The sequence below is a fragment of the Channa argus genome, chromosome 2 (assembly GCF_033026475.1).
Source record: "Channa argus isolate prfri chromosome 2, Channa argus male v1.0, whole genome shotgun sequence".
Lineage (NCBI taxonomy): Eukaryota > Metazoa > Chordata > Actinopteri > Anabantiformes > Channidae > Channa > Channa argus.
The window spans coordinates 13,123,554-13,149,745 of NC_090198.1; the positions used below are offsets into that span (position 1 = coordinate 13,123,554).

A 26,192-nucleotide genomic window follows, 5' to 3' on the forward strand; every position below is an offset into this window, starting at 1 on the left:
GCCACAAATTTTCAGTTGGCTTTAGGTCTGTGCTTTGACTTAGCCACTCAAAAACATTGACGTTTTTTCCTCTATGCTTGTGGTCATTGTGTTGCTGGGGGGGAAAAAAATCACAATTCTCGTGCAGACTGCACCAGGTTTTCCTCCAGGATTTTCTTATACATTGCTGTGATTTTACCCTCTAACTTCACAGGCCTTCCAGCACCTAAGCACCCATACTTGCAAAAGTAAGAGACCAGATGTTTCCTGTTTCTCTCATCTCGGCGGAGAAATCTTGTATGTCCTTCAGAAGAGTCACCAAGGTGTTTTGGTGGGTCTCCCTCACTAGTCCCTTTAATGCTCAGTCACTTAGTTTTTGAGGAAGGCCTGCAGAGGTACACCTGTGCAGTATTTTTACCAAGTTATAACAGTGGGTTATTTTCTCCAATCTATCACCTGACCAGCAAGCCCTTTGACCTAAGCAGCCATATAGGTTATTGCTTCCTACCATTTCATACAACCCACAGAGGCATTTGCTCAAAGAGCTCCCCATTGGCAGCGGGCATCTGCTTAAGTTGCACCCAATTAGTAATTTTAGTGATTTTATGTCCTAAAGAGTCTTAAACCCTAGATTCCATAATAGTATACTACTTTGTAGATATATGTTCACATTTAAATAAGTCTTTTTTCCTCTTGATCAGTGTTAAAAATGTAAATACTGAACAAGTTAAATTTGTGCAACGCTGTCCTGTTAAATCGACTCATTAAATATTGTTCGGGGGGGGGTTAAATTGGCATGTCACCTTACTTGATGGAAATGTCCACTGGGGAAAAACACTTAGGAAGTGGTTGCCAGCTCTTTGTTAAACTAATTTTGTGCTTTTGCCAAGTATTTTACTCCATTTTCCTTCACATTCTCCTCCTTATTGTCCTGTTGCATGAGATCTGGCCTGGGGCATCATCCATCTTCCATGAGTTTACTGGGACAATGCAAAATGAATTTAAGCTTTAAAAAGGCTGACTGAAGCCTCTTTACATACTTCATTGCGCAGCACTGCTTACAATTAAAGAGGTTTTTTCTTCCTTCTCCGCCTAAGATGATGAATCCTGGACTCTGAGAAAGTGTAGCCTTCTGTGAGGAGGAGGAGGAGCAGACTGTGGAGCTGGCTGCCTGTCTTATTGGTGATATGACATTTACCTCTTCTGATGTATGTCTACTGATTAGATGTCCTGCAAATATGTCAATACTGTCTTGTGTGCCTGCTTTCTCAGGGGAACAAGCTTTTCTGTGCAGGAAATTATGTGTGCATGTTGTTGAATCAAAGGTTGATAGGAAACTTTCTAATGGACTAAAGCTGTTAAATCATAGTTCATAGCATAGTTTGTTTAGTTTGTAGGTTTAGTTTGATGTTTTATGAATTTCTATTTAGTTAACAAGCAACTCGTGCTTTTTGTATAGCTGTTGATAGGGTTTGAAATATAGCTGTTTTTGATTCCTATATTTCATATGAATGAGGTGTCTTTGCAGCATTTTATTAAATTTTGCTTAAACGTTTGCAAACACATTCAGTTAGCCTACTTGTTATTAGATGACTATACCTGCCCAATTTACTGGGGGTGGCTCATTTCGGCCAACTCCCTGACCATCTTTTGGAAACCAATTTGTGGCCAAAAGCGTGAAGAAGCGCACGAGCTGGAATAAATTAGCTCAATGTTTTGGTTTGATATACGAAACAGCCTTATGAACAGGCCAGACAACATCGAGTAGCCAAATTATTTGTTTGCACAAATAGAAAAAACATTTCTTAGGCAGTTGGGCGCAATAACAACCGAACTGGAACTATAGTGGTAATTCTCTGTCTATGATGAGCGATGGTGATGGTGATGGTGGGGGTGGGAGCAGTGGGCCTCTGAATGACCTCGTCCACCAAATCTCTTTTTTACCTGCGTCTTCGATGGATTTGTGTTATCTCAATGACAATGGGAGTAATCAATTAATTTCAGGAGCTTGCGTAATGAAGGAGCGCAAGGAGACGCCCAACAATCCTTTCCGTGAGGCTAATTAGTTCAGTTCCTCGATTAGGACATCGTCTAGTTCAAATAAAAGCCAACATTTGAGACACCAGCGGAGACAAGCTAACTTAAATACACGTAAACAAGAGCAAGTTTGTGAAGGTTGTTCTCTAAAGTAAAAGTGATTACAAGACCAAAATCCACACTAATACATTTCTACTCATCTCATCTATGTGTAAAGCTTGTCATGTTATGTTTTGTTACATGTGTTAATGACACACTAAAGCCTCCTGAGAATCAAAATCTGAGTGAGTGTGTGCGCGCCCAGCTGTGTCACTCCGTGTGTTCAGCGGACTCTGGAAGAGGAACAGAAATCAATTACAATTATTCTCTGTTGACAATGTAATTAAACTCAGGGCGGCGGCTAATACACCCGCTGCAGCCTCTTATCTGCAACGGACGGAGATTTACAAGCGGGGGGATCGCAGCGTGCATAGCAAGCGAGTGGCCCAGACTGGGACTGAACCCAGAAGGGAGGCTGCCCCAAACCTCAGCTGTCAGGACATGAGCGCAGGTTAAAAACGGGACATCCAGTAGAGAACTGCAATGACCTGTAGAAAAGCTCAAAAGGAGAAATATTTTAGATGTTTGATCAAACACCGCCCTGTATGAATATTCTTTCGGGTTTTGCATGAGTGCATAAGAAGCCTTTAACAATAAGAAAAAGGTAAATCGGTGTACTTCATTCATGTTTGGCATTTCTATGGCCTCGTGCTGTGATTGAACAGTTAAGTGACCTAAAATTTACCCACTTTTAACCTGATTTTAGCTCGCAACCATAAAAACGGCAATTAAATACCCTTAGTTATTTAGCAAATGATTATAAAAAATAGAAAGTCCCCTAAATGATTCACTACTACTACTACTATTAATATTATTACTATTAATATTATTATTATTATTACTGCAGTAGAGGTACTACTACTAGTAGTAGCAGTAGTAGTAGTAGTTTGTTAGGCCTTCATCGACAGTTCTTGAAAGATAGTTACGTGGTCGCTAAGCAACGAACTGATGGTAATACCTTTCTAATTGGACTGTCAGGGCTGAGAATATGGTAAACTGCCAGTGGAGTCAGTCAGAGAGGACATGACCAGTTTATTCGCTTTTTTATACACAAATATTTAAATGTCTGTGGAAAATGTCAATTTAAAAAAAAAAGTAAACAGTTTTATACGGAAGAGCTTCTTAAATTGATTCTACTACTAGAAACAACTGTGTTTCTGTTCTTGTGTTGTCCTCTACCTTGTTGTGGTCTTTGTGTGTTTTGTCTCCCCCACTTATCTACTGGATGGAGGCCTAAAGGTACAACTGTTGATTATATTATAACAAGTTCTTCTTAGTTAATGAAATAAAGGGAGTGTCTTTTTAGTTTTGGTAAAATCACCATACACAAGAAACATTTTCCATTTAAAGGGAGTCTTGGACAATAGTATACGCAATGCAGTGCTTCAGAATCTACAGTATGCCACCCCTTTCCTTCCGCGGTCACGGTTTCCAGTCTAGGCTCTAGTGGTTGGCTCCTATTCTTACACACGTGATATAGGGGGAAAACGGCTTGTTGCGTAAGACTTTAAAAAATGAGTAGCTTTATAAAGACCCCGCCTACATAAAAAAGTTGATCGATGCTCCTATGGGATGACGCACGAAGGAACGTATAGAGTCCGGAGCGTAAAACCCACCAAGTGGAAAAACTATTTATAGTTATCACCATTTTTAGCTCACACTCTTTAACTGTGTAGTTCCAACAATTTCAAATAAAAGAATATCCGTGGTATATGTCTACGCATAATAATATTTATCAAGAATATCACGCTTGTCTTTGATAGAACAATTTAAACACTGATTCTGACGCGCCCCTTGGCTTTATAGTCTCTTTTTTTTGCAGACTTAACTGTTGATGAAGGAAAGGAACAAAGTTTTTTCCATAACACGAACATTCTTATGGACTACAAATGCGTCTTTCCCAGGAGTGGATAATGTAGCTGCTACTGTACCAGAAGAATCCAACTTATCACAGTGTAGTTATCATTATGCGATGTGTTCCATTAAAAGCTGTTCAATTACAGCCTAAACCTGAAAGTCTTAATTCAAAACAAAGCGCGCGGTTCGTTGGGGATGCGTCCATGTTATCCATGTTTGTGCGTGTAAGCATCCCACACGCCCCTGGTGACAAGTGTATTAATCAGCTTTGAAAGAGCTCCGTCCAACGCTCACGCATGCAACGTGCGTAATCAGAACGCACACAGTCCACGCACGCACGCACGCGCCTCCGTCGTCTTGGCTTCGGTTGTCCCTTTAAAAATCCCATTCCAAGGCCAATGATTTATCAAACTCCTATTATCAAGAAAATGTCACACGAAGGGCACCTTGCTCTGCGCTGATGCAAACTCTGGTCTTTCCCACGGAGCTGTAGAAAAGCTTTGCACTTGGTGCTTTGCGTGGCTACAACCAGTCCGCTTCCAGTCCCCCTCCTCGTCTTTTACAGCTGTTTTAGGCTTTCAGCAGAGCTCTGCAAAATGGTAAGTTCTTTACTTTTTTCACCTGCAGCTTTATCTGTCTTTTTTATCTGTTTTTATTTTATTCACTTTTTAACCGCACTTTGTGCAGGCTACTTGCACTGTCCATGGTACTGAAACGCAGCTGCATCTCAACATTAAAAACTTTCTTCACTCTGACATTAATCTTTTTTTTTACTTCTTTGGAGTTTAGATGTGGACACAATTAAAATGTTAGTCCATCGTACCTATTTTCTTTCTTATGCAACTATTCGATTCGTGTAATAATTAACTAGACAGTTAAGTATCATTCAGTTTTTTTTTTTCAAATAACCCCCTAATACCTTTTATATAATCTGGAAGGTTTTCTGGTTGCTTTCCCTTTCTCTCCCAAGCCAAATTTCAGGGAGTTATTTGTAATTCCGCCGCCCCGGGTCCGCTCACTGTTGTAACGTCGGTGATCTTGCATGCCTGCCGGGGAGAGCGGAGCTACCAGGAGACCCGCAGCAGCTTGTCTATTGCCCATAAAATTAGTGGATGTGTGTGGCTGAATGACACGGGGAGGAAATGGGGCGTAAAATTAAAGAATCTTGCAGAAAGTGGGAACTGGAGAAGCAAAGCACCCCCCTCCCTCCAATAGACACACACACAAACACACACACACCAACACACCCGATGGACTGTGAGCTGAAACTATAGAGCAGCCAGAGCCAGAGCATGCTGCAGAAAAACGTTGCAGAAAAAGAACTGAGTATTTTTAGTACCAAAGCAGAGTTGGGGTGCAGCAGCCACACATCTTCATGGTTTCTGCCATTCTTCTGCCTTTTGTCTTGCTGATCTGTCACTCCCATGTTCCAGGATTTTTCTGACCAGAGAGACATGGCCAAACAACCGGCCAGCGCTCCTACCAGCTACATCCCGTCGCAGCAGCCCGACGGAGCTTCGGGACTTACAACAAACAAACCGGACAACACAGCTGCGTGCCCGCCGCCCGCCCCTCACCATCACCCGGCACCGCAGCCACCATGCAATGAAAGCAAAACTTTTTGTCCCACGGAAAACAAACCGGGAGAACCGGACATAAATAAAGCCTACGGGACGTTTAAAAGCACCCCACCCGCGGTCCCTGGATCCGTGGCCGTCAACTCGGCCTTCGGAAAGGATGGCGACCCGCTCCGGGCCACCGCAGAGCAGAACAACACTGCGGGAAACTGGACGGCTATGAGCCAGACTACCATCATATTGGGAACAGATGGGAACACGTCTGTTCAGCCCGGCACCTTGACGGGGGTAAGTCAGCTAAATGAACCGTTTCCTTAACGGAGTGCGGCTGGAGGCGGGCGTGTGCGGATGTTTCCGTGTGACGCTGATAAGAAAGCAGAATGGATTAACCTGCTGTCTGCAAACAGGGAAGGTGCAAATCCCGGGAGCTCCTACCACCGCCACGCAGAGCTTTAGTAGATCAGTGCTTTTGATGTGTGACAGAGTGAAAGAGGAATAACCAGTCTGTGATGTGTATCCTTTAAAATGTGATTTTTTCCAATCGCTGGTTTGTGGTTTTGCCGCTACATAGACGTGCTTGTAAACTACTCAACTTTTAGGCTGAATCAGTGGATGCTTGTGGCTGGACATTCGGATCATATCCCGAAAAGGAGAAATTGTTATAAATTAGAGCGGTATCGTATTATCGGGATGTTCCTACATGTTTGATCTAATTTATTTCTCATTGTTGAGTTTCGTTCTGTAGGCTGTTATGTCTTGCACAAACCACTTGGCAGTGCTTCGCTTACCTTAAATACAGACTTCTGCATGAGCATGAAAACATTTTGTACTAGTCAACGGGCTGAAACTGTAGAGAGCAGAATTTTAGGGGGATCCTGGGTTATTTGGCGCACAATGGTCTGCGCAGCATCCTGCTTGCATCCCTCTGCACCAATGTGATAATAAGTCTAGGCCTATCATCCAAACTTTGACTTGCTTAATTTAGCTACATATTCAGGAAATAAATCGGAAGATATTTGTTTGACATTAATGTTTATTACCAGTGTGATTTACGGTCTGATCAGAGAGAACATTACTGCAGAACAAAGCTATTTGGTTTTTGGGTTTTTTTTTATTTTTTTTGTTTTTTTTTGGGGGGGGGGTTGTTTTTTTTTTAGAAATCATTTAGTTTCCGGTCATTTGTTTCGCCTGTTACAATTCCAATAATGATAAATGATTAAGGATAAAATCATTCTATCGCAGATTATTTTGGTGTTCCCTGCTCCCAGCAGACTGTCTTGGTACATCCCAGAAGCCCAGGTGTTATCCGGCTGATAGACAGCACCATACATGAGACTGCGGATTGTTTCCTATCCCCTGAGGGCTCCCCCACATCCTGTCCCTCTCAAACTCTCACACGCGCGCGCGCGCACACACGCACACACACATTCCCATACATGGTGTTGATTAATAGTAGTGATGCAGTCCTTTTATGAATGTACTCAGTCAGATCCTTTGGTGCAGTGGTAATTAAATTGTTTTCACAAACAATTCTTTTGTATTTGTTTGTATTTTGAGTGTCTATAAGAAGTTTTTTTCCCTTACATGTCAGAAGGAGATGTTATTTAAATCTGCTGTGTGTCTACACTGGCTGTAGTATAAGTTTTACGCAGGATGGTCTATGCAACGTTGGTTTCCAAACTCTTAACGACACCGAGAACATAACGAGCATGAAGTGAAGCAAAAGGGCAACTTCCATTAAAGACATATGTCTTCTCTGATCGGATTCCTTTGCAGACTGTTTAAGCTTTTTTGAAAAGATTGTGTAACTGGTTGTTTACTGATTGCTGTCGTTGAGTTGTTCACATTTCCCCTTTATAACGTCCACGTTTCAGACACAGACTAAATGTTCCTATAATTATTATTAATATACATTATTATTGCTAGGACGATGATGATGATGACGAGGGGGGCGATGAGAATAAGGCCAGAGGAAACTGGTCCAATAAACTGGACTTTATTCTGTCCATGGTTGGCTATGCGGTGGGACTGGGAAACGTGTGGAGGTTCCCTTATCTTGCCTTCCAAAACGGAGGAGGTAAGCGCTAATTCCTGGCTTATCAACTAAAGAAAATTGTGTGAAAAGAAACAATAAATATCTCCCTCCTCTTTGGTCAGGATTTCTCTTCTTTCTTCCTTCCTAGTTATCTTTGTAGGTTTTTAACCAGTGGGAAAATATTGTAGGCTACTTAAAAATTTTTACAAAATTTCGTTAAGTAATTATTTCGTTAAAAACGAAAAATGCAGTTAAATTCTGCATTTACACCAATACGAATTTTAGCGTAATTATACTTGTTGAAGTATCAACATACGTGCAAGGAAGCCTAGGCCTTCATCTTCAGAATTAATTTTTATATATTCTTAATGTTGGTTTTCGGGATTTTCTGACCCCGAAACCGCGCTCTTTAGCTTGCTGTGTAATTTCCTTGCAGGAGCTTTTTTGATCCCCTACCTGACAATGTTGGGCATTGCCGGAATCCCAATCTTTCTGCTGGAGGTATCTCTGGGACAGTTTGCCAGCCAGGGGCCCGTGTCCGTGTGGAAATGCATCCCAGCTCTGCAAGGTAAACCGCCACAAGTAAAACACTGAAAGAATTTACAAAAAGAAAACTAATTTCTCATCATAATGACTCCTCTTCTTTTCTTAAGAGTAATGTATATATTTCGTCTCATTTATTTATTTTAGGTTGCGGGATTGCCATGTTGATAATATCTGTCTTGATAGCCATATACTATAATATTATAATGTGCTGGACACTGTACTACCTGTTCGCTTCGTTGAAGGGCTCACTGCCATGGGCTAACTGTAGGAATGAGTGGAACACGGAGGAATGTAAGGACAAAGACATGCTGCTGTTAGGTAAGACACACACACCTTGACTCACACACTTGCTCACACATACACTAAAAGCCTCTCACCTCTCTCTGCACAATGCGCAATGCGTCACGAGTCCCTCAGCTGAGGTGTTCTGCAGTATAATGAATCCTGACCTGTGATCTCTGCTGTTTTCTACCGCAAAAACACTTTTAATCCACAGCACTGCATTTACCCAGTTGGCCAATTGTTTTAATAATACCAGCCAATGAGATGTAAGCAGGCCTCAAAGTGACACGTTGCACTTTCAAGCAAACACTTCATATATTTTTCGAATAATCTTTTGAAGTATTGACAGATTCTAAGAAGATTTGTTCTGTAACGGTGGAGCGTGCACCTGGTGAACTGAACGGAAACGGAGTTAAAACCGTGTTTTCATTGTGCGCAAATGTGAGCGCAGGCACGCTGCTCATTTATCGTCGATATTCCGTCGAAAAAATATCGAAATTCGGTTAATTTAGTGTGATATTTTTCCTCGAGACGTTCTGTGGATTCAGCACAAAAACTGCTTGCTTGACAAATTTACTGTACAGACGGAGCTGCTGCAGTGCTGCAGTGAGCACGAGACTGACACTTGCTGGCTGCTACATGTACGACAGGCCCATTCTGCACTATAGTCTCTCTCTCTCTCTAGACAGAAGTAGAAATTGTTGCAGTAACAAAATATGTGAATGGCACAAAAGTTATAATTAGGTGGCTTTAAATTTAACTCAAATGAACTTTAAAAGAAAACTATATTAGCTCTGTGACCTTGTAAATGTACAAGGAAGTGTGCAGCTACTTGCACATTTCCAAAGAATGAAGTGGAAAATGTATTTCCACGTGGATGTCAATATTGCCAGCTATATTTCCATAATAGAGTGAAAATCCTTTGCAGTTTGATGCAGCCTGTAGGTCATTTTTTCATCCCATATTCTTAAAATGCAGTTTCAGAAAGATGGTCATCTGTGTAGTAAATTGAAGGTATATTTCAAGTGTATTTTGTTGTTTTATATATATGGCTTATATTATATTTATATATAAAAACTTTTCTGAAACTTTAGTTACTGATATCTGACTAAATCTAAAAGAACTAAAATTGCATAGTATCACAGAGGCTCCACATTGGAGCTGGGCCTTCTCCTGTTGCAGCAGCTTTATATCAGTCCTCCTTTGTATACATCAGATACATCTGTTGAGTATCAGTGAGAATGTGAGCAGACAATAAGCTCTGCTCCACAGCAGCACTCTGCCAGTCTCTCCCAGCTGACGTGTGTTGGTTTCTGATTGGAACAGACTCGTGCATCCTGCAGGACAGAAACATCACCTCCATCAAGAACTCCTCGTTCTGTCTCTCCCCTAACACTGTGGGAAACCTGACCAAACTGTTAAACATGACTGTGAACAGCAACAAGACCTATGTGAGCCCCAGTGAGGAGTACTTCAAGTGAGTGAATCTTCCTGCTAATGAAGATTAAAATCACACATGTACATTCAGATTTGCAGGTTTAATTTCTATAGGTTTGTTTTCATGTTCATAAACAATTTTTTTTTTCATGCAGATGTTTGGATATTTATGGCTTTCAAAACCGCCTAATCAGGCGAAATGATTATACACCCTAAAACTTACTTAAAAAGCATCGTATGAACCTGTGTATCAAAAATTAAGTATTATAATTAGAACAAAGTACAAAACACTGAAACGTTCCAGTTTCTTTGCGTTTATGAGTGAAGGTCTTAAAAGAAGATGAAGAAAAGGGCCTGCCTGTGCAGCAGAGATAATATAAAAAAGACTGGACTATGAAAACTGAATTAAGCTTTTTGTTAAAGACAAACTAAGACTTGTAGGGATCAATAATAAACACAAATTACAAAAAGAGACAAATTTGTATCATGCTGGTTTGTATTTTATCTTGTGCTGTGAACGATTTAGATGTGTGTGTTGCATTTGTTGTTGAGTTGTTCCGTTTTAATCACACCTGCAGATACAATGTGCTGCACATCTCAAAAGGGATTGAATATCCAGGAGACATCCGCTGGCCTCTGGCAGGATGTCTCTTTCTGGCCTGGCTCATTGTCTATGCCTCTTTAGCCAAAGGAATCAAGTCATCAGGAAAGGTAACAAACCGCAAAACATCAGATCTTTACTGTTGCACCTTTGGCCAGATGCTGGAGATTAGTTTTTCCATTGACACATTGTACAGTATTTCTTTTAGTGATGAAAATGCCACCCAGTGATGAAATGTATGACATGCAAGTAAAACGGAAGCTGATTGTCTGCAAAGAAAAAAAAAAACACTTAATGTTCAACCAGCCTTCACAAACAATAAAAACTGGCCTAGTGTTGGATCCTAATAGCTGCTTCCATTGCACATCCAATGCCCAAGTTCAGATACTGAGCAAGTCACACATTCTGCCTGGGAGGAAGTATTTAATTTTCTTCCTGGACGAGAGAGAAAAGCAAGGAGGAGATAAATCATTCTTCATTTGCATTGTGAGGATTTTCATCTTCATACAGGAAAAGACATGCCGAAGGAAATGCGTTTTCAATGATTCTTTGCATACGTGCAGGACTTAAAGAATTCTTGTATGGTGCTGCCCTCTACTGGACGTAGTGATGACATACAACAACCCTCTAACAAAAATGTTTCAGGTGGTGTCTTGGGTCTAGTTAATTATGCAGTAACCTGGATGTCAAGCGTCAATTAAATAATTATGAGAGAATTGTGTAAATTTGGGCACTTCTTAAAGTAAAAAGCTGCTCCTTCCAGTCCACCAATAAAGACCTAAAAACACATTATTAAAAAGTTTGCTTTTCTGTAATCAGTTATCAGCTTTGCAGGGCTCCTCCCTCTCTCTTTTTGCCTTATCTTGTCATATTTCTGCACAGGTGGTTTATTTCACAGCCACATTTCCCTACGTGGTGCTGGTTATCCTTCTGATCAGAGGGGTGACCCTCCCCGGTGCCGGTGATGGCATCCTCTACTTCATTACACCAAAATGGGAGAAACTCAATGATGCAAAGGTACCTGGCATCTCCTTGTTTTATTCCCTAAAAGGTGACATTTACAAACAGCGAAAAGCTTTTCAATGTTTGACATTTTCCTGCTCTTTACCGGCAGCTCTTTTGTCTCTTCCTCTGTCAGGTGTGGAAAGATGCAGCCACTCAGATCTTCTTCTCTTTATCGGCTGCTTGGGGAGGCCTCATCACCCTCTCCTCTTACAATAAGTTCCACAATAACTGCTACAGGTAAACACACAAAAGGTAAACAATGCATCTGGCAGACACATTCAAACTGTCACCACAGACACATGATACTGTATCTATATGTCTGATAGAAATGTCAAAAATAAATGGCATGGTTGGCAGCAGCAGTTCGGTATTTCTTTAATTTAACTTTAATTTCTTTCATTTCAATTTCACATTGACATTAGAGCCACAATACACGTGTACATGTTAATCACAATGTGTACATATTAATCTCAGTTGTACAATTTTGTTTTTTCACTTTTGTTATACTGAAACAGTAATAAAGTTTTTTGGTTTTTTTTAAGATTTGTACGTGACTAAAATATAGAGTAAGATGTATTTTAATGCAAAACACCTGAACACCTTTGGTAGAAAACATCTACATCCCTTAGGCATAGGTGTTTACAGTGGAATACCTATCTGTATAAAAATATGCAGTCAGATAGAATAAGTTTCCAGGACTTTCTGGATTTGTACAGCAATCAGCCACATTTTTATTAACATAAAGGTGGTTGTGGTGGACAGGGGGATGAGCATGGTTAAACTATGACACACTGAGTTTTCTGACCCCTGCTGTTCATGTTCTGTCATTCACAATATTAAAACCTGCTGGTGGAATTAATGTTGTGGCTGATCAATGGATGTGGGTTTCATATGTAAAACCTCTATACCTCATACATCTTGATACATGTTGGTGAAGCAAAAAGAATTCCGATCAACTTCATAAGTATATATTGTACATACATGCTTCACACTATGCATGAACATAGAATAAAATACTAAATAAATAATAATTGTAATCTTTCTATTTCTTTTTTCTGTATGTTGAAAAAAACAGTAGAAACAATAGAAATAACAAACATTTTGCAAAACAAAATCAGTGTACGCTGTTGTGTACACCTTCTCTAACACTAGAGGACACTGTTGGATTCTTATATGTGTGTACACCTGACACAAATGTATCAAATACAAAATCATAATATAATAAATTACTTGTTTCATGCTTAACTAATTGCAACTCTCTTGCTGTCACTAAACCAGTCAGTTTCTTATTTAACTTCTTTCTTCTCTCCTTCGTCTTTCCCCTGCAGAGATACTATTATAGTGACATGTACAAACAGTGCCACTAGTATATTTGCTGGGTTTGTCATCTTCTCAGTCATTGGATTCATGGCACATGAGTTAAAGGTGCCCATAGAGAAGGTAGCAGATGAAGGTAAGATACAAAGCCAGCAGACAGCAGCTGCAAGTTATATTTTTCCCTGCTGTGGAGACCCCATGCATGTAACCTGATTAATATATGTGTGTGTGTGTGTGTGTGTGTGTGTGTCTGTCAGGTCCAGGCATAGCATTTGTGGTGTATCCAGAGGCTCTGACCAGACTTCCTCTTTCTCCATTCTGGGCGATCATCTTCTTCCTCATGCTCTTAACGCTCGGCCTGGATACCATGGTAACCACTTGTCCTTTAATCTCTGTGTCTTGTTGTGTCTGTTATTTCTGTATTTATGTAGTTCAAATGTTCTCATCACAAAGATGGTAAAAATCTTTGGGTATGGATAATTTACAGTTCTTCAATTCTGGCACGTTTGAAGCGACAACAGCAAATCCAGAATTTTAGTTTTTCCAGAAAGGTTCAGCCCCATTGCCCACACAGCAGTTTGTCTTAAGATGAACGAATTAAAGTGCATAAATCCAACATGATATTAGTTTAATGTAGCACAAAGACTGTCACCTGTCACCTGTTTTTATTTAGATGCTATGTCTTGTACGCTGTCAAGTTAACCACTAAGGATTCATAGTAGCTTGGACACTCATAGGGACCAGCCTGATGCTGGATGTAACGTAGTTACTATGAGCAGCGGTTTGTTTGCCAGGAAATACTTGTCACCACATTTCTAGTGGGGGACCAAATTACTTAATCAAATTTGCCACATGAATTTGGAGAAGACGTAATGTCAAACAACTTATATTTGGACATTCAGCAGAAACAGAACAACATGCCATTTCATTGGAGCATGAAAAACACCTGGCTCTTTAACTGCTGTGTGTTCCACTTTCTTGTGTGTTGGGCAGGTAGTGGACAGTGGTTTTTTTTATTTTCTAAAAACAGCTGCCTGCTGCTGCAGAAGGAGAGGATGATATAAGAGATGAGACTGAAATAAGCTTACATTTCTCATAAAACCAAAACAGTGAGAAATCATTGGACCTGCACGGTTGGTAAAAACTGTTTGTGGTTCCATCAATGCAAAATATGCTTTACACATATTTGTTTTAGTTGTTGATGTTAGTTTCACCAAATCTCATAGGCTCTAAGGGTTGTATTATTCTGTTTAAGATTTAAGGTTTTTTCTTAGATCAGGGTAGAAGAAGAAAATATTCTGTGAATTCATACAAATAATTGCCAGCTTTCAGTTTGATCTTCTAAAAGCATTTTTAAATTCTTAATGGATGAAGTTTTGTGAGAAAGCAATTTTCTGTTATGGCTGCAACACCAAACACTCACATCAACAATCTTTCTGTTGAGGGTCTCTTGACTTTTGTTTGCTCCAAAGTAAACACTCAACTTTAGTAGCGTCATTCAGCTATGTATAAATCCTGCACACATTGACCCAATTAGCATAATTACCCATGCACTCCACCCACTGTGACTGATTTTATCTGAAGTGCTCAAGCTCTCTAGGTACGTGAGCAGAAGGAGGCCTGTGTGATTGGAGTGAATTAAACTAAGTTGACCTTAAAGTTTTGAAACAACAATTCTGAAGTAAATCTAAGTTTAGGTACAGTTAAAATAAGCTTCATTTAAGTAACATTGTTCCAGCTTCCAAGTTCAAAACCAATCTGAAGACATCACCTTTGTATTTTCACACACCATAGAGACAAAATAGTGTGGAGATTAATCATTAGTGTAAATAATAAAAACACTTTAGACACAGTTTTTTGTTTGTATGAGGCTGGAGGCAGGTTTGCAGCCTTGAGGGTGCCACCTTAGGGAAGAAACTCCACAGTTAGTCTTGAATAAAATATTACACCGAAATCCTGAACACAAGATTGTATGAAGTCCGTTTGAAAAACAAAATTCTACATTCAAGATTCTACACAAATCTATATTTAATATTAACAATAGATGGGTACGTTTAATGTGAAACATTTCACTCATAGAGACAAACCAAACACTGCGGATCAGTTGAGCTCGAGAGAGATTTAGTTTCTTTTGCTTTACTTGAGACACTGCCCTCACCAACCTTGTTTTCAGCAAACCCAAAAAAACTAAAAACAGATAATCCCAGTGTACAACATCCAAACTGGCAAAGAGACAAAGTTAAAAGTTATCAAATAACTACACAAACAACATGGAGCATTTAGCAGCCCAAGCTTTAGCAGACATTCCCCCCTGGAGCTGGTGGACACCAAACTGTAGCTAACAAATGTCTGAGTGATGAACCCAGCATTTATCAAGTTGCAATAATTACTTTATATGAGTGAGCGAGTGTGAGGTCAAAGTCCTCTGTGTCCTCTTGTTGTGAGTAAGTAATTGTTACTGTAGAAATTTGTTTTGCTGCCCTCAACCAGCCACACATTCACATATTGCAGCTCCTCTCCAGGACGATCCATGCAGTCTCTAATTGTGTCAGTAACTGCATTGATTCCTGGTAAAACTTCGCTGAACAAACACTTAAATCTCGGTGAACTTTTCAAAGTCCAGAGGACCTTCACATACAGTCCTGGGTAAACAATTCTTGATAAAACTCCAGCTCCTTCAATTGCACTGTGATGCTCCTGAGCCCACCTGAGGAGCAGAGGGCATCGCAGCGCATTAAGACGCAAGTCAACAGTAACAGTAAATGATGATGTTACTTTGCCTTGGCAGCGGCAGCTCTGAGGAGAGAGCTGGTGGCTTTGTTGTAGGAAGCCGCTCAGAGGTAATAGGCTTGGGATGTTGATGGGAAATTAGTTTGGGGAGCTCAGAAGGAGGGAGAAGGGTGGAGAAGTGGCACATAGCTCAGAGCCAAAGGGTTGTTATAGTACACAAACATGTTGCCTGTTTATATATTCATTCACTGCTGTTTTCAGGGTTCTGAGCCCCTTTACCATCACGTTACATTTGTTTATCTCCAGTCAGATTCCACCTGCCAGCTCTCTCCATTATAATCCAAGTTCTTCATACTGATTTGTTAGACTAACTATACTTCTATACTTCTATATTTGTTTTGGAAGAAAAATCAAAAATGTGTTTATTGGATGAAATGAAGACGAACACCACATCACACAGGACGCTAACTTGCTGACAGCAGCAAGTAAACCTGGTGACTTTAGGCTTCTCAGCTCCCCTCAGTTTAACCACATTTAATTGAATTCACTGCTTTTATTAGGCACAAGCTAATTACAGTATTGTCTTGAATAAAATTGCGTCACACATGTGAAAAATAACCCTTTTCTCCCTTATTTTGCTTCTCTCTCCTTTCTTCATATGTTTTACCTTTTCTCTGCTTCACTTTCTTTGTCTCATCTCTGTACCAGTTTGCCACCATCGAGACAATCGTAACCTCAGTGTCGGACGAGTTCCCCAAATACTTGAGGAAACACAAACCTATCTTCACCCTGGTCTGCTGTGTTTGCTTCTTTATCCTTGGATTTCCCATGATCACAGAGGTAAGACACAGACAAAACAACACGCACCTCTACCTGTGCCCACTGACTCGCTCTTTCAATAAGTCGACAGCATATAGAGCAAAGTCATAGCCTTCAGAAGACAGGCTCAGTGAGTGGAACAAGGGAGCCCCCCACACAGCTTCAGACTGCAAGATCCAGCTTAAAGAAGGATTTATATGTAATTTCTTGTGATCGAGTACAGGTCATTGTGACAGTTACACTGACTTGTACGTGCCTCAGAAAGTAAGGGAGGAGGGGAAGGATTCATTACAAGTTGAAGCTTTGAGTTGCTGGTTAAAATTGTCCTTGTGTGCATGTGTGTTTGTGACAGAATGGGATGTATATGCTGCAGTTGGTGGATACATTTGCAGCCTCCTACTCTTTGGTCATCATCGCTATCTTTGAGCTCATTGGGATTTCCTATCTGTATGGTGAGTACGAAGTGTCTGCTTTCATCTCTTAACCTTCAGCCGACGTGATCAAAGGTCTGCTAGTGCTTGTTGCAGTCTTGAATGTGAGAGAGGAAAGGTCACATGATCATTAAAACCTGAGAACCTATAGGGTAACACCAGCCTGTAAAGCAGCAGTGGTTGACTGCTCCTCTCACTGAAAATTGTAAGCCATTTTCACCTTTGACCACACCCGGTGTCAGTGATGGTGCCGTTCTTACACCTGTCACCATGGTGTCACAGTGTCTTGGAGGACAGTTCTCCATCAGTGCAGCAAAATAAACCAGTGGAGTTAAGTAAAGGGAGTGTTAAGTTAGTCTGGTATTTCTCACAGGAGCATGGGAAAATGCTGGGTAACTTTAATGATAGGTTACATCATACATTATGGGATGTACTGGTTGCAAATATGACATCCTGGACTCTTGGTCAGACAAAACTGACATTTGAAGACATAATCTTCTGCTTTTGGGATTGCATTTTCTTTTCTATTTTTAATATTATATAGGTAATATTAAAAGGAAATGATATATAGTCACAAAAGTAATACAAAATTAATAAAAACATTAAAAATATATTTTTAATCTTAGTTTATATCTTAGTCAGTATAAATTTTTGACACTTTTGGTTGGTAAAATGAAAACGTTGGCCTGATTGGTAGCACTAAAGTTCAGAAAACCATCAAGACAATAATGATTCCTCTTCCGGTTGTCCAGAAAATGAAACGACACATTTCACATATAAGGAGATTTGCATTTTACGTGCTGCCATGAACCACAGTCTTCATAAAAGAAAAGATTTAAAGAAAACTTAGGAGATGTCCAAAGTCACATGAGAATACTAGTTCTTTAATTAGGAATTCATAATATTCATAATTGTATATATTATTATTATTATTATTATTATTATTATTATTATTATTATTATTATTATTATTATAAGTTTTGTTTCAGTTATCAAGATTGGAAAGCATTACATTTACTTTTAGTCCCTTATATGGGACTAAAAACACAAAAAAATGGACAGTATCCAGTGTTGGGTAAATGCCTTTTGGGCAACGTCTTCTGTGTATGAACTGTTATTCAGGCGATGGCCACTAGGTGTCTCTGCTGTAACGTTAAGTCCCACACACACAGGCTCAGGTGAGTGTCAGGAGGCTGTTACCAAAGAGCAAAGCAAATGTCTCTCCTTCAGTTTGCCACAGCATTTGTACAGGTGACATATCGCAATGATTATGTGACTGTGCATCTTCGTGTCACTCACTGTTATCTGTCAATAAAGGTAGAGGAATGAAACCATCTGCTCCCTCAGTTTTTCACAGGGACAACAGAAACCGATACTCTCTCGTCTGTGTGTCTCTCTCTCCCACACACACACACACACCTACCGATTCATAAGCTTGAACTGAATTTGCTAAAATTCTTTTAAGGGACCTTATTAAACCCAGGTCACTCTCTGTGTCTCCTCTGTTGGAGTTTTCCTATTTCTTTTCTTTATTTTACTTTTCTTCTTTTCCCCCCCTTTTTTCTACATAGGTCTACAGAGGTTTTGCGAGGACATTGAAATGATGATTGGTTTCCAGCCAAACCGATTCTGGAGACTCTGCTGGGCCTTTGTTACTCCAACGATTCTAACGGTGTGTTTGTTTTTGCTCATCTCATACTCTTATACACACACACACACACACACACACACACACATACACAAAAACTTACACAGGCACACATGGACATATGCAGCTTAAAATGTTTCCATTTTCACTGCAGCCTTTCAAGTTCATAGATTTACAATTGGAAAGGAACAGGGGAGAAATTGCTCCGGTTACGCCAAAATCGAAAATTATTTCTCTTTCCAGTTCCTGTCATGTCACAAAGTCTCAAGTTGGTTGTGTTTTTTTCACAAAAATAATTGTCAAATAGTTTGTGTGACGTCAGTTCAGCTGCTCCAAATACAGACATTTATATACACAAAATATATTCTACTCTAAATTCCCACTTAGGTTTTACATGTTCCGTAGCAGAAGCTGTAAATTTCAGTGCATAGTATTTACCAGCATGTCAGTGTTGGACACTGGTGAACATTAATGTATGTAATTGTAATGGAAACCAATGTAGCTCCAAAGCAAAGGTGACGATGACAAATGGAGCAGCAGTTGGGCCGACCGGTTGTCCTGCTGTTCTCCCGGGAGATCAGATTACCTCCAGGAGCTCATTGATGCACAATCCTGACTAATCTATTTCTGTCTGACTTCTTTTTATGTTTGTTTTCCTCATTCTCTTCTTTTTTTCTACAATTGTCTGCCAAATTTCTTGCTGACAAGAGTTTTTCTTTCAACTTGGTTCCCTTTTTGTACTCACTGTGTAAAAAGAAAGGTCTCATTTTCATCATTCATTCTTCTCCTCAAATGGGGCAGTGGGCACAGCATTAGCATTACCTTAGTTCACTACAGAAATCAGTCCACTGTAAAGTCCCCATTTCGGCCAAAAGAAAAACCATTACACATTTTAGCAACATGAAGCTACAAACAAAAAAATGGGCCTTTGTTTTAAAATGTACAGTTTTACTCTTAATAAATTATGCAGAAAAGAAAATCATCATCAATATATGGCTGTAATCACATCACATTTGTTTTCATAGTTTAACAACAGATTGGCTTTGACTAAACTGAGTGGTTTTCCCTGAAGAATTTGTCTTAAATTGTATATAAATTATATATATATATATATATATATATATATATATATATATATATATATATATATATATATATATATATATATATATATATATATAGTTCAGATAACAATTACATAGCCCTTCATAAAGAATAAAACACACAGAAAAGCAAACGGAGATTCTAGTTATTTGGTGATATCCACAAAGCAGTAAATTCAAAAAGCAATATATAAATGTTGTATTCCCAACTCCAAAGGAGGTCATCTTTAAAAGTTTAAAAAGCTTTTCACATGATCACCTCAAATAATAATAATAAATCTATGTTACAAATTTAAAGCACAACATTAAGCTATAGATAAAGTTTTTGTCTATTATTCGAGTTAGCCTCACACCCACCTCATTGTTAGGACTCATTATTGTTAATTTTTCTAAGTTGTCCACAAGAGAAACCTGTTTGCATTAAACCACAGTATTCAGTGCTCTGAATAAAACCAACAACATTTTATGAATGATCCCAACATGTTTATTTTTCCATCATTATTTGCAATTTTGTGCTTATACTGTATATACCTGTGGAGTTCAGTACAGCATTCACTGGTTGCCAGTGAGCTTGTTGAGACCCTGTGGCAGTAGCTCTTGTTAGTGACATTTAACGTGCATTACCTGCTTTTCTCGGTCTGTGCAGGGCATCCTGGGTCTGAGTCTGTACCAATGGAAAGTGATGACATACGAGGACTACACCTACCCCACCTGGTCTATGGTTATGGGCTGGCTCATGGTCATCTGCTCTGTCATCTGGATCCCGATCATGTTTGTCATTAAGATGCACCTCGCACCCGGCACAATAATTGAGGTAATAATTTAGATGAAGCATTGACAAGACAGTGTCACGTATGTTTTGTTTTTTTTGTCCTCTTTGCATGTACACACACATACTTTTCCACATCCACACACTCTTTGCGATATTGATAGCCTCATCTTTTGATCATTAGCAGGGAGAGGCAGGCTGCTTAGTATTTTACACTGAGTAATTTAGACCTCTTTTCTGGTGGGTCCCTTTAAAATACTGGATTAATGGATGATGATGATATTTCTGCTCTAATGACCCTGTTGCCTCGGCGGCTGTGACAGCAGCCTCAATCACAGACTATCATCCAACTTTACATGTTAATTTCTTTTGTTTGTTTGACTGTTACAAATGCATAATCATTTATTTTTGTGATTGTGTGATTATGTGTTCTATTTCTCTACACCCCTCCCTCCACTGCCATGATGAAATTAAATTGAATAGTAATTAAATAGTCAAACTCTGTGTCCACATGTCCAGGTGTCTGAACGGTTAGGCCTGTGTGTGGATACGTAGGTGAATTTGGGACAAATGGTAAAGTGCTCTGGGTAGAGGCACTCTATGAATCTCATCAAAATACAGTCCAACATCTAAAGCTCCAAACCTGAAAAATGTATTTGTTCATGAATTATTGTAATAAAGTAAAATTATCTGTCACTACAGAAATTCTTTAAAATAGGAGCTTAGGAATTCTCCTATTTTCTTTATATAAAATAGGAGAAATCTATTCTATGTGCTATCGTTTGCTACAAATCTAAATCAAATATCTGCTCTGCCTGTTTAAACTGGCTGTATGTTGCCTCTCCTCTTCCAGCGTCTGAAGCTGGTCTGCTCACCACAGCCTGACTGGGGTCCTTTCCTGATGAAGCACCGTGGAGAACGGTACAAGAACATGATGGACCCTCTGGGAACCAACTCTCTTGGCCTCAAACTGCCCCCCAAGGACTTCCAGCTTGGCTCCTACCAGTAGCAGCCACCCAAGCAGCACCGCACACAATACTACCGGCACCAAGAAGGGGGCAACATGCCTGAGTTCAGGACGACTTTTTTCCCCTCCTCCTTTTCCTCTCCCTCTCTCTATTGTCCCATCTGTATGTCACCTTCTTTGCTGTCTCCCTCCCTGTAAAGTGGCTGTGGAAACAGGCTGCCTTTCCTCTATTGTCTCTTCTTCTTCACTGCTTGCTCTCTTCTGTCAGAGAGGAGTGGCTGTCTACTCCTCCACTGATGCTTCGTATTTCTTTAATGGGCTATCATTGCCTCCCACACATGACCACTGATTACTTCAGAACCCTTCCTAGGGATCTTCATTCCAAGAGAAAAATTGTGTCATAAAATGGCATAGCTCAGACTACACTTGCAATATTAGACTCACCATAGCTGCTCTCTGCGGAGTTGTGTGTCTGTGTGTTTGTGTGTGATTGTACGATCATATTTGTGTGTAGACATAATGAATCATCCTGGTGAAAGTAGACACGGAAAAAACAAAAGAAAGTTGAGAGACACAGAAACAATGGTTCAGTGAGCTCAGCAAGGATCTGTCTTTTGTTCCATCTGTGTACAAAATTCCAGGGGCAATACAAATAATATCAATTGCCACATAAAAAAAAGAAAAAAAAACACAGTGTGTACTGTTATCACATTTTGTTCCTGTCCCGCAGTATATATGTATATTCATACGAGGTACAGCTCAGCTGCTTTTGCTTTGTCAACAATAGATTAGATTACAAGATCTGCAATTTGTGCCTCCTACGTCCCAGTAGAGTAGCAAATTCATCCCGGTTACCACTTTCACTAGATACACCTTGGATGATTCTGCAATATGATAGAAGCTTGGGTCTATTTTTCTCTCTGAATCTGAGGGACCATTTGTAATACCCTCTCTCCTTCTCTATTTATTAAGTCGTATTCCTGTTGTATTATCCTAGAATGTAACGTAGTAATCTAGGAATCCACTAGAGTAGTCTATCCTTCCTTTAGTAGGTGATAGCGTGGCCATTTAAACTTTATAAGTCTTGAGAAGCTGACTTGATTGTCAGCCTGTGCATATATTTTAGACTGTGTATTTGCCGCTGTATGTGTTGTGAACTTGTCAAGCCATCTCTGGAAACCCAAACCCATACATTACATGAATACTGTAACTGTCATATATTTATATGACAGAGATTGAGAGTGTGTGTGAACCCCATGTTTCTCTTGCTAGCTATGTAAAATCTTGTACAAAGTATACACTTCTTAAAAGTACAGTATCTTCAAGTAGTACATGTGTGTGTTGTTACATCCTCACAATGTTAGGAGCAGCTGCTGTTTGCTGAATAGATGAAGATTAGACTAGAAAATGGCCTCCTCCTTTCCTGGAAGTGTACTTTGTCTCTTCTTGTTTGTGGTAGAGCTCCGGAGACCACTTTGCCATTTCAGACTTTTGCCTCTTGCCTCTCTGTGTGTTCCATGAAAACAGGGTCTCAGGTATACTCAATTTCATCAGACTCCTTAGGTAGCTGTAGGAATAATAGCACTCAATGCAAAGGCAAATAAGAGTACAGCCATCCTACTGCTAAATTATAATGAAGCAGGAAGCAGTGTAAAAGCGTGAATCAGAATCAAAATACAACTTCCTGTTGACCTCAATGCAGCATCACTTTGCTATTTGCTCACTGTTGCTGCAAAGCCTTGTGGTTATTATATTGGACATCAAGTGTGTAATCAAGTATCTTGTTTTGAATTTTGTTTATAATATAGATGGAAAACAATAATTAGAATAAAGATTAATAGGAAAAATGCCTTTTTAATGCCTTGTAATCAACTGGAAATTTAATTGGCTTTTGAGCCAGTCTGTTGACTGTTGATACACTGATCAGTCTCATTTGCATATCCAGTAAATAAAAGGCTTTTAGCGACTTTTTGGTCGCCTCGCTCACACTGTGGTCCATCATAATCTTTCAAATTACTGTTATTTAGAACATATTTCGCATTCATGCTGTTAAGACGTCATCAGCACAAACGAGTTTCTGTAAGAGTGTTTCCTGAGGGGTGTAAAAGTCACCTCCAGATGTAACACCACAGCAGCCTTAGGGAACTGTCCGGTGTAGCCTCAGCAGGCTCAGCAGTCTGATTGGCTTTGCAGCCTTTTTAAATGTGACATGACAGGCAGCCAACCTTTACTTTGTGGACTGCAAATCCATTACCTTCAAAGTAACACTACGTATCCACTCAAAAGTAATTAGTCCTTTCCAAGCTTTGACCAGTTACATATGCATTTTCATGGTGACACTAAGTCCTGGTTGGCATTATTACGCTTTTAACACCGCAGGCTTAAGTGTTCTTAATGGAGGCTGCAGGTATGGATGCAATAACAGTAGCTCAGAGTTTAAGGGTCCTTAACTGTTTCTCTAAGCCATGACAATAGCACAGATATGATTTAAGAGGTTGTATGGGTTGAAAACAAAACATAATTAATGAGCACAAATGGCCTGTTGTTAAATAGCTTGCTTGCACAGTGTTGCTTTTGTTAAGACTTGATGCATTTAGGTCTATTTGTTCAAACTTAATACTAATGTATGTCTGTGTATGCGTGTGTATGTGTGTGTGTTTGTCTCAGTGTTAGTTTTACTGAACTCCACATAACTGTCAATCAGATGTTTGCATGGTCATTCTCGGAGTACAACACTGGAAGAAGCAGAGATTTATAGGACTGTTTGGTCCCAGAAAGTTACAGCCTGTTGTTCTTCTTCATTTTTTTCTGATAGACACGAGGCTGTTAGAACGTCATGTGTGAATTTGAGCTGGTTAAAACACTAACAGTGATAAGCTACAAAAATTTCATTCCTATGGCAGCCGCTCTCTTGGGAACCTAGGTGGCAGAAAGAGCAGGTTGCCATTTAAACCATGTGTTGGAAGCAGTAGTTATTCTACTCTTTATAGATGGATTTAACTGATGAAAGCCTTTTTTTGCCCAGAGATTGATTTTAATGACTTCCTTCAGGGCTACAGCTGAATAGCTGTAAGTTTTGTGTTTGCATTTCTACTGGGCTTCTCTACTTTTGTTTTAAAAAAGAAAATTGACTTAGGGTTCAGTTAAAACCATATTTCTTCACAAACTATAACATTGAAGAGCTTGCATGTGCAGTTTGTGTTACTGTAACTCAGTGTCCTCGTCCTTTCTCTCTCAATAGTATAGGTCTGTGCATGTTTACTTTAGGGAGCTTTTTGTTCTACATAATATTAAGATATGGAGGGTTGATAGTGTCCTTCTTACAGAGGAGGAAGAAGAAAAAAATTGACAAAAAAGTAACTGGCTCCTCGCTTTGCCTGCAAGTCATCTTTAGGCAGTATAGGTAACCAAAGAAAGAGTACCTTAACTAGGGTTTTAGTGAAAATAAAAAAAAACTAATTTTAGAAGAAAAAAGGATTGTGTCATCTGCATATAGGAGGTTGAGATACTGCCATTCATACCCCATATTGTTCCTTGATGTTTGCCAATACGTTACAAAACATCTTCAGGTAACCATTGGCCTTATAGATGTCCTCGAATAGAATATTGTATGTAGTTCAAAGTAACACCACAGAATAGCTTATTGTCTGTCTCATATGGTACCAGTATTCCTATTGTTACGTCCGTTGTGTCTTTTTGGCACTTTATTGTGTGACCTATGAATGCATAGGTTAAATTTCTAATTACTTGAGTAATGTCATATATTTATGTGTTCTATGTGAGGTACTGCTGCCTATGGATATAGATGTGTGCCTCCAACAGCCCATGACATCCTTTGATTTGAAATCAGAGAGTAGATATACAATACATATGTTTTAAAATCTGTGTGAGATGTAAAAAAAAAAAGAAGAAGATATATATCATATATGTGAAATGCATCTATTTATTTTGAATGTCATCAATCTTTGAGGCCCTACCTCAGATTTTGTATTTATGTATAGAAATGCTATTGGACTATAGTATCTTTGCCGATAGTAATATATCGCTATTATATCATGAAATGTATAACATATGAATCAATAAATAAATGTTATTGTTTTCTTTGTTGTCACTGGCTTCTTGCGGATATCACACCTGCTGTGCTATTGGTGCCACAGTAAAAATTAACAACTAAGAAATTTGATTGAGACCATAAATCTCCCCTCTGTGATTCAACTTGTCAGTCAATTTTAATATTCAGTTGCTCAATAACTGAAGACATTGTGGCTGTGTGAAAACAACACATAATGTTTGTTTACTGGGAAATCATGATCAAAGTGGAGCAGATTACAGATTTGACACTCGTGCAGGCATACCGTTTGTTAATGCATACCATGTGCACTTACTGTGGCTTGCATATTTCATGTCAAGCTAATTTGCTATTTAAATTCATTGGCATGCAGCATGGTTGTGAGTACAGTACATCAGATACACCATTAAAAAGTCCCTTATTACTGGGAAGCAGAATCCTATCTACTTAAATACCTCAGTGACTTCAAGGCTTATTAAAAATCATAGAAAATATGAAAAAGTACAACTGATTTGTAAAATATATTAAATTGCACCTTTGACAGAGGTTTATATCAAATAGATTGTGATTCACTGCTAAAGTACTTTGTACTTCCTGATTTGTAACACCTGACTGTGCATTTATTACATACTTTTTAAATATACTTCATAAAGCAACTTTTTCATGTTTATTATGATATCTAAATTTGTACGATTAGCTTCTCCCCAGAAATTCACTGTAATCAACATTAATTCATGTGTATAGTCCATAGTAGATTGAAATTAAAACTATTCACACACTTTAACACAACACTTGTTTGACTTAACTTCCTCTCAGAAACTATTGGGGCTAACAGGCGGACTGTTCTTTCTACAGCCTATAAACAGTGTGAAACATTTGTCAGA

General features: G+C 39.3%; 1 protein-coding gene across 2 annotated transcripts; it reads left to right on the forward strand.

The window, feature by feature from the left end:
- Window positions 1-3,646: 3,646 nt before the first annotated feature.
- slc6a5 (solute carrier family 6 member 5) lies at window positions 3,647-25,362 on the forward strand. Of its 2 annotated transcripts, XM_067495586.1 has the most exons (16): window positions 3,647-4,571; window positions 5,406-5,837; window positions 7,476-7,626; window positions 8,021-8,152; window positions 8,275-8,448; window positions 9,739-9,889; window positions 10,428-10,560; window positions 11,333-11,467; window positions 11,589-11,692; window positions 12,784-12,908; window positions 13,030-13,142; window positions 16,211-16,342; window positions 16,674-16,773; window positions 18,324-18,424; window positions 20,150-20,317; window positions 21,126-25,361. In XM_067495586.1, the coding sequence occupies exons 1-16, from the start codon at window positions 4,569-4,571 to the stop codon at window positions 21,279-21,281; spliced, it is 2,310 nt and encodes a 769-aa protein (XP_067351687.1). In that variant the 5' UTR covers window positions 3,647-4,568; the 3' UTR covers window positions 21,282-25,361. The 2 variants fall into 2 exon arrangements, with proteins under 2 accessions (XP_067351687.1, XP_067351686.1); XM_067495585.1 differs by lacking the exon at window positions 3,647-4,571 and having other exon boundaries at window positions 4,989-5,837; window positions 21,126-25,362.
- Window positions 25,363-26,192: the final 830 nt, after the last annotated feature.

Coding starts and splice junctions, on each gene's coding strand:
- slc6a5 (XM_067495585.1), top strand. CDS start 5,397: ATGTTCCAGGATTTTTCTGACCAGAGAGACATGGCCAAACAACCGGCC. Junction 12,909..13,029: donor AGAGAAGGTAGCAGATGAAG/GTAAGATACAAA, acceptor TGTGTCTGTCAG/GTCCAGGCATAGCATTTGTG. Junction 16,774..18,323: donor TGGGATTTCCTATCTGTATG/GTGAGTACGAAG, acceptor TTTTCTACATAG/GTCTACAGAGGTTTTGCGAG.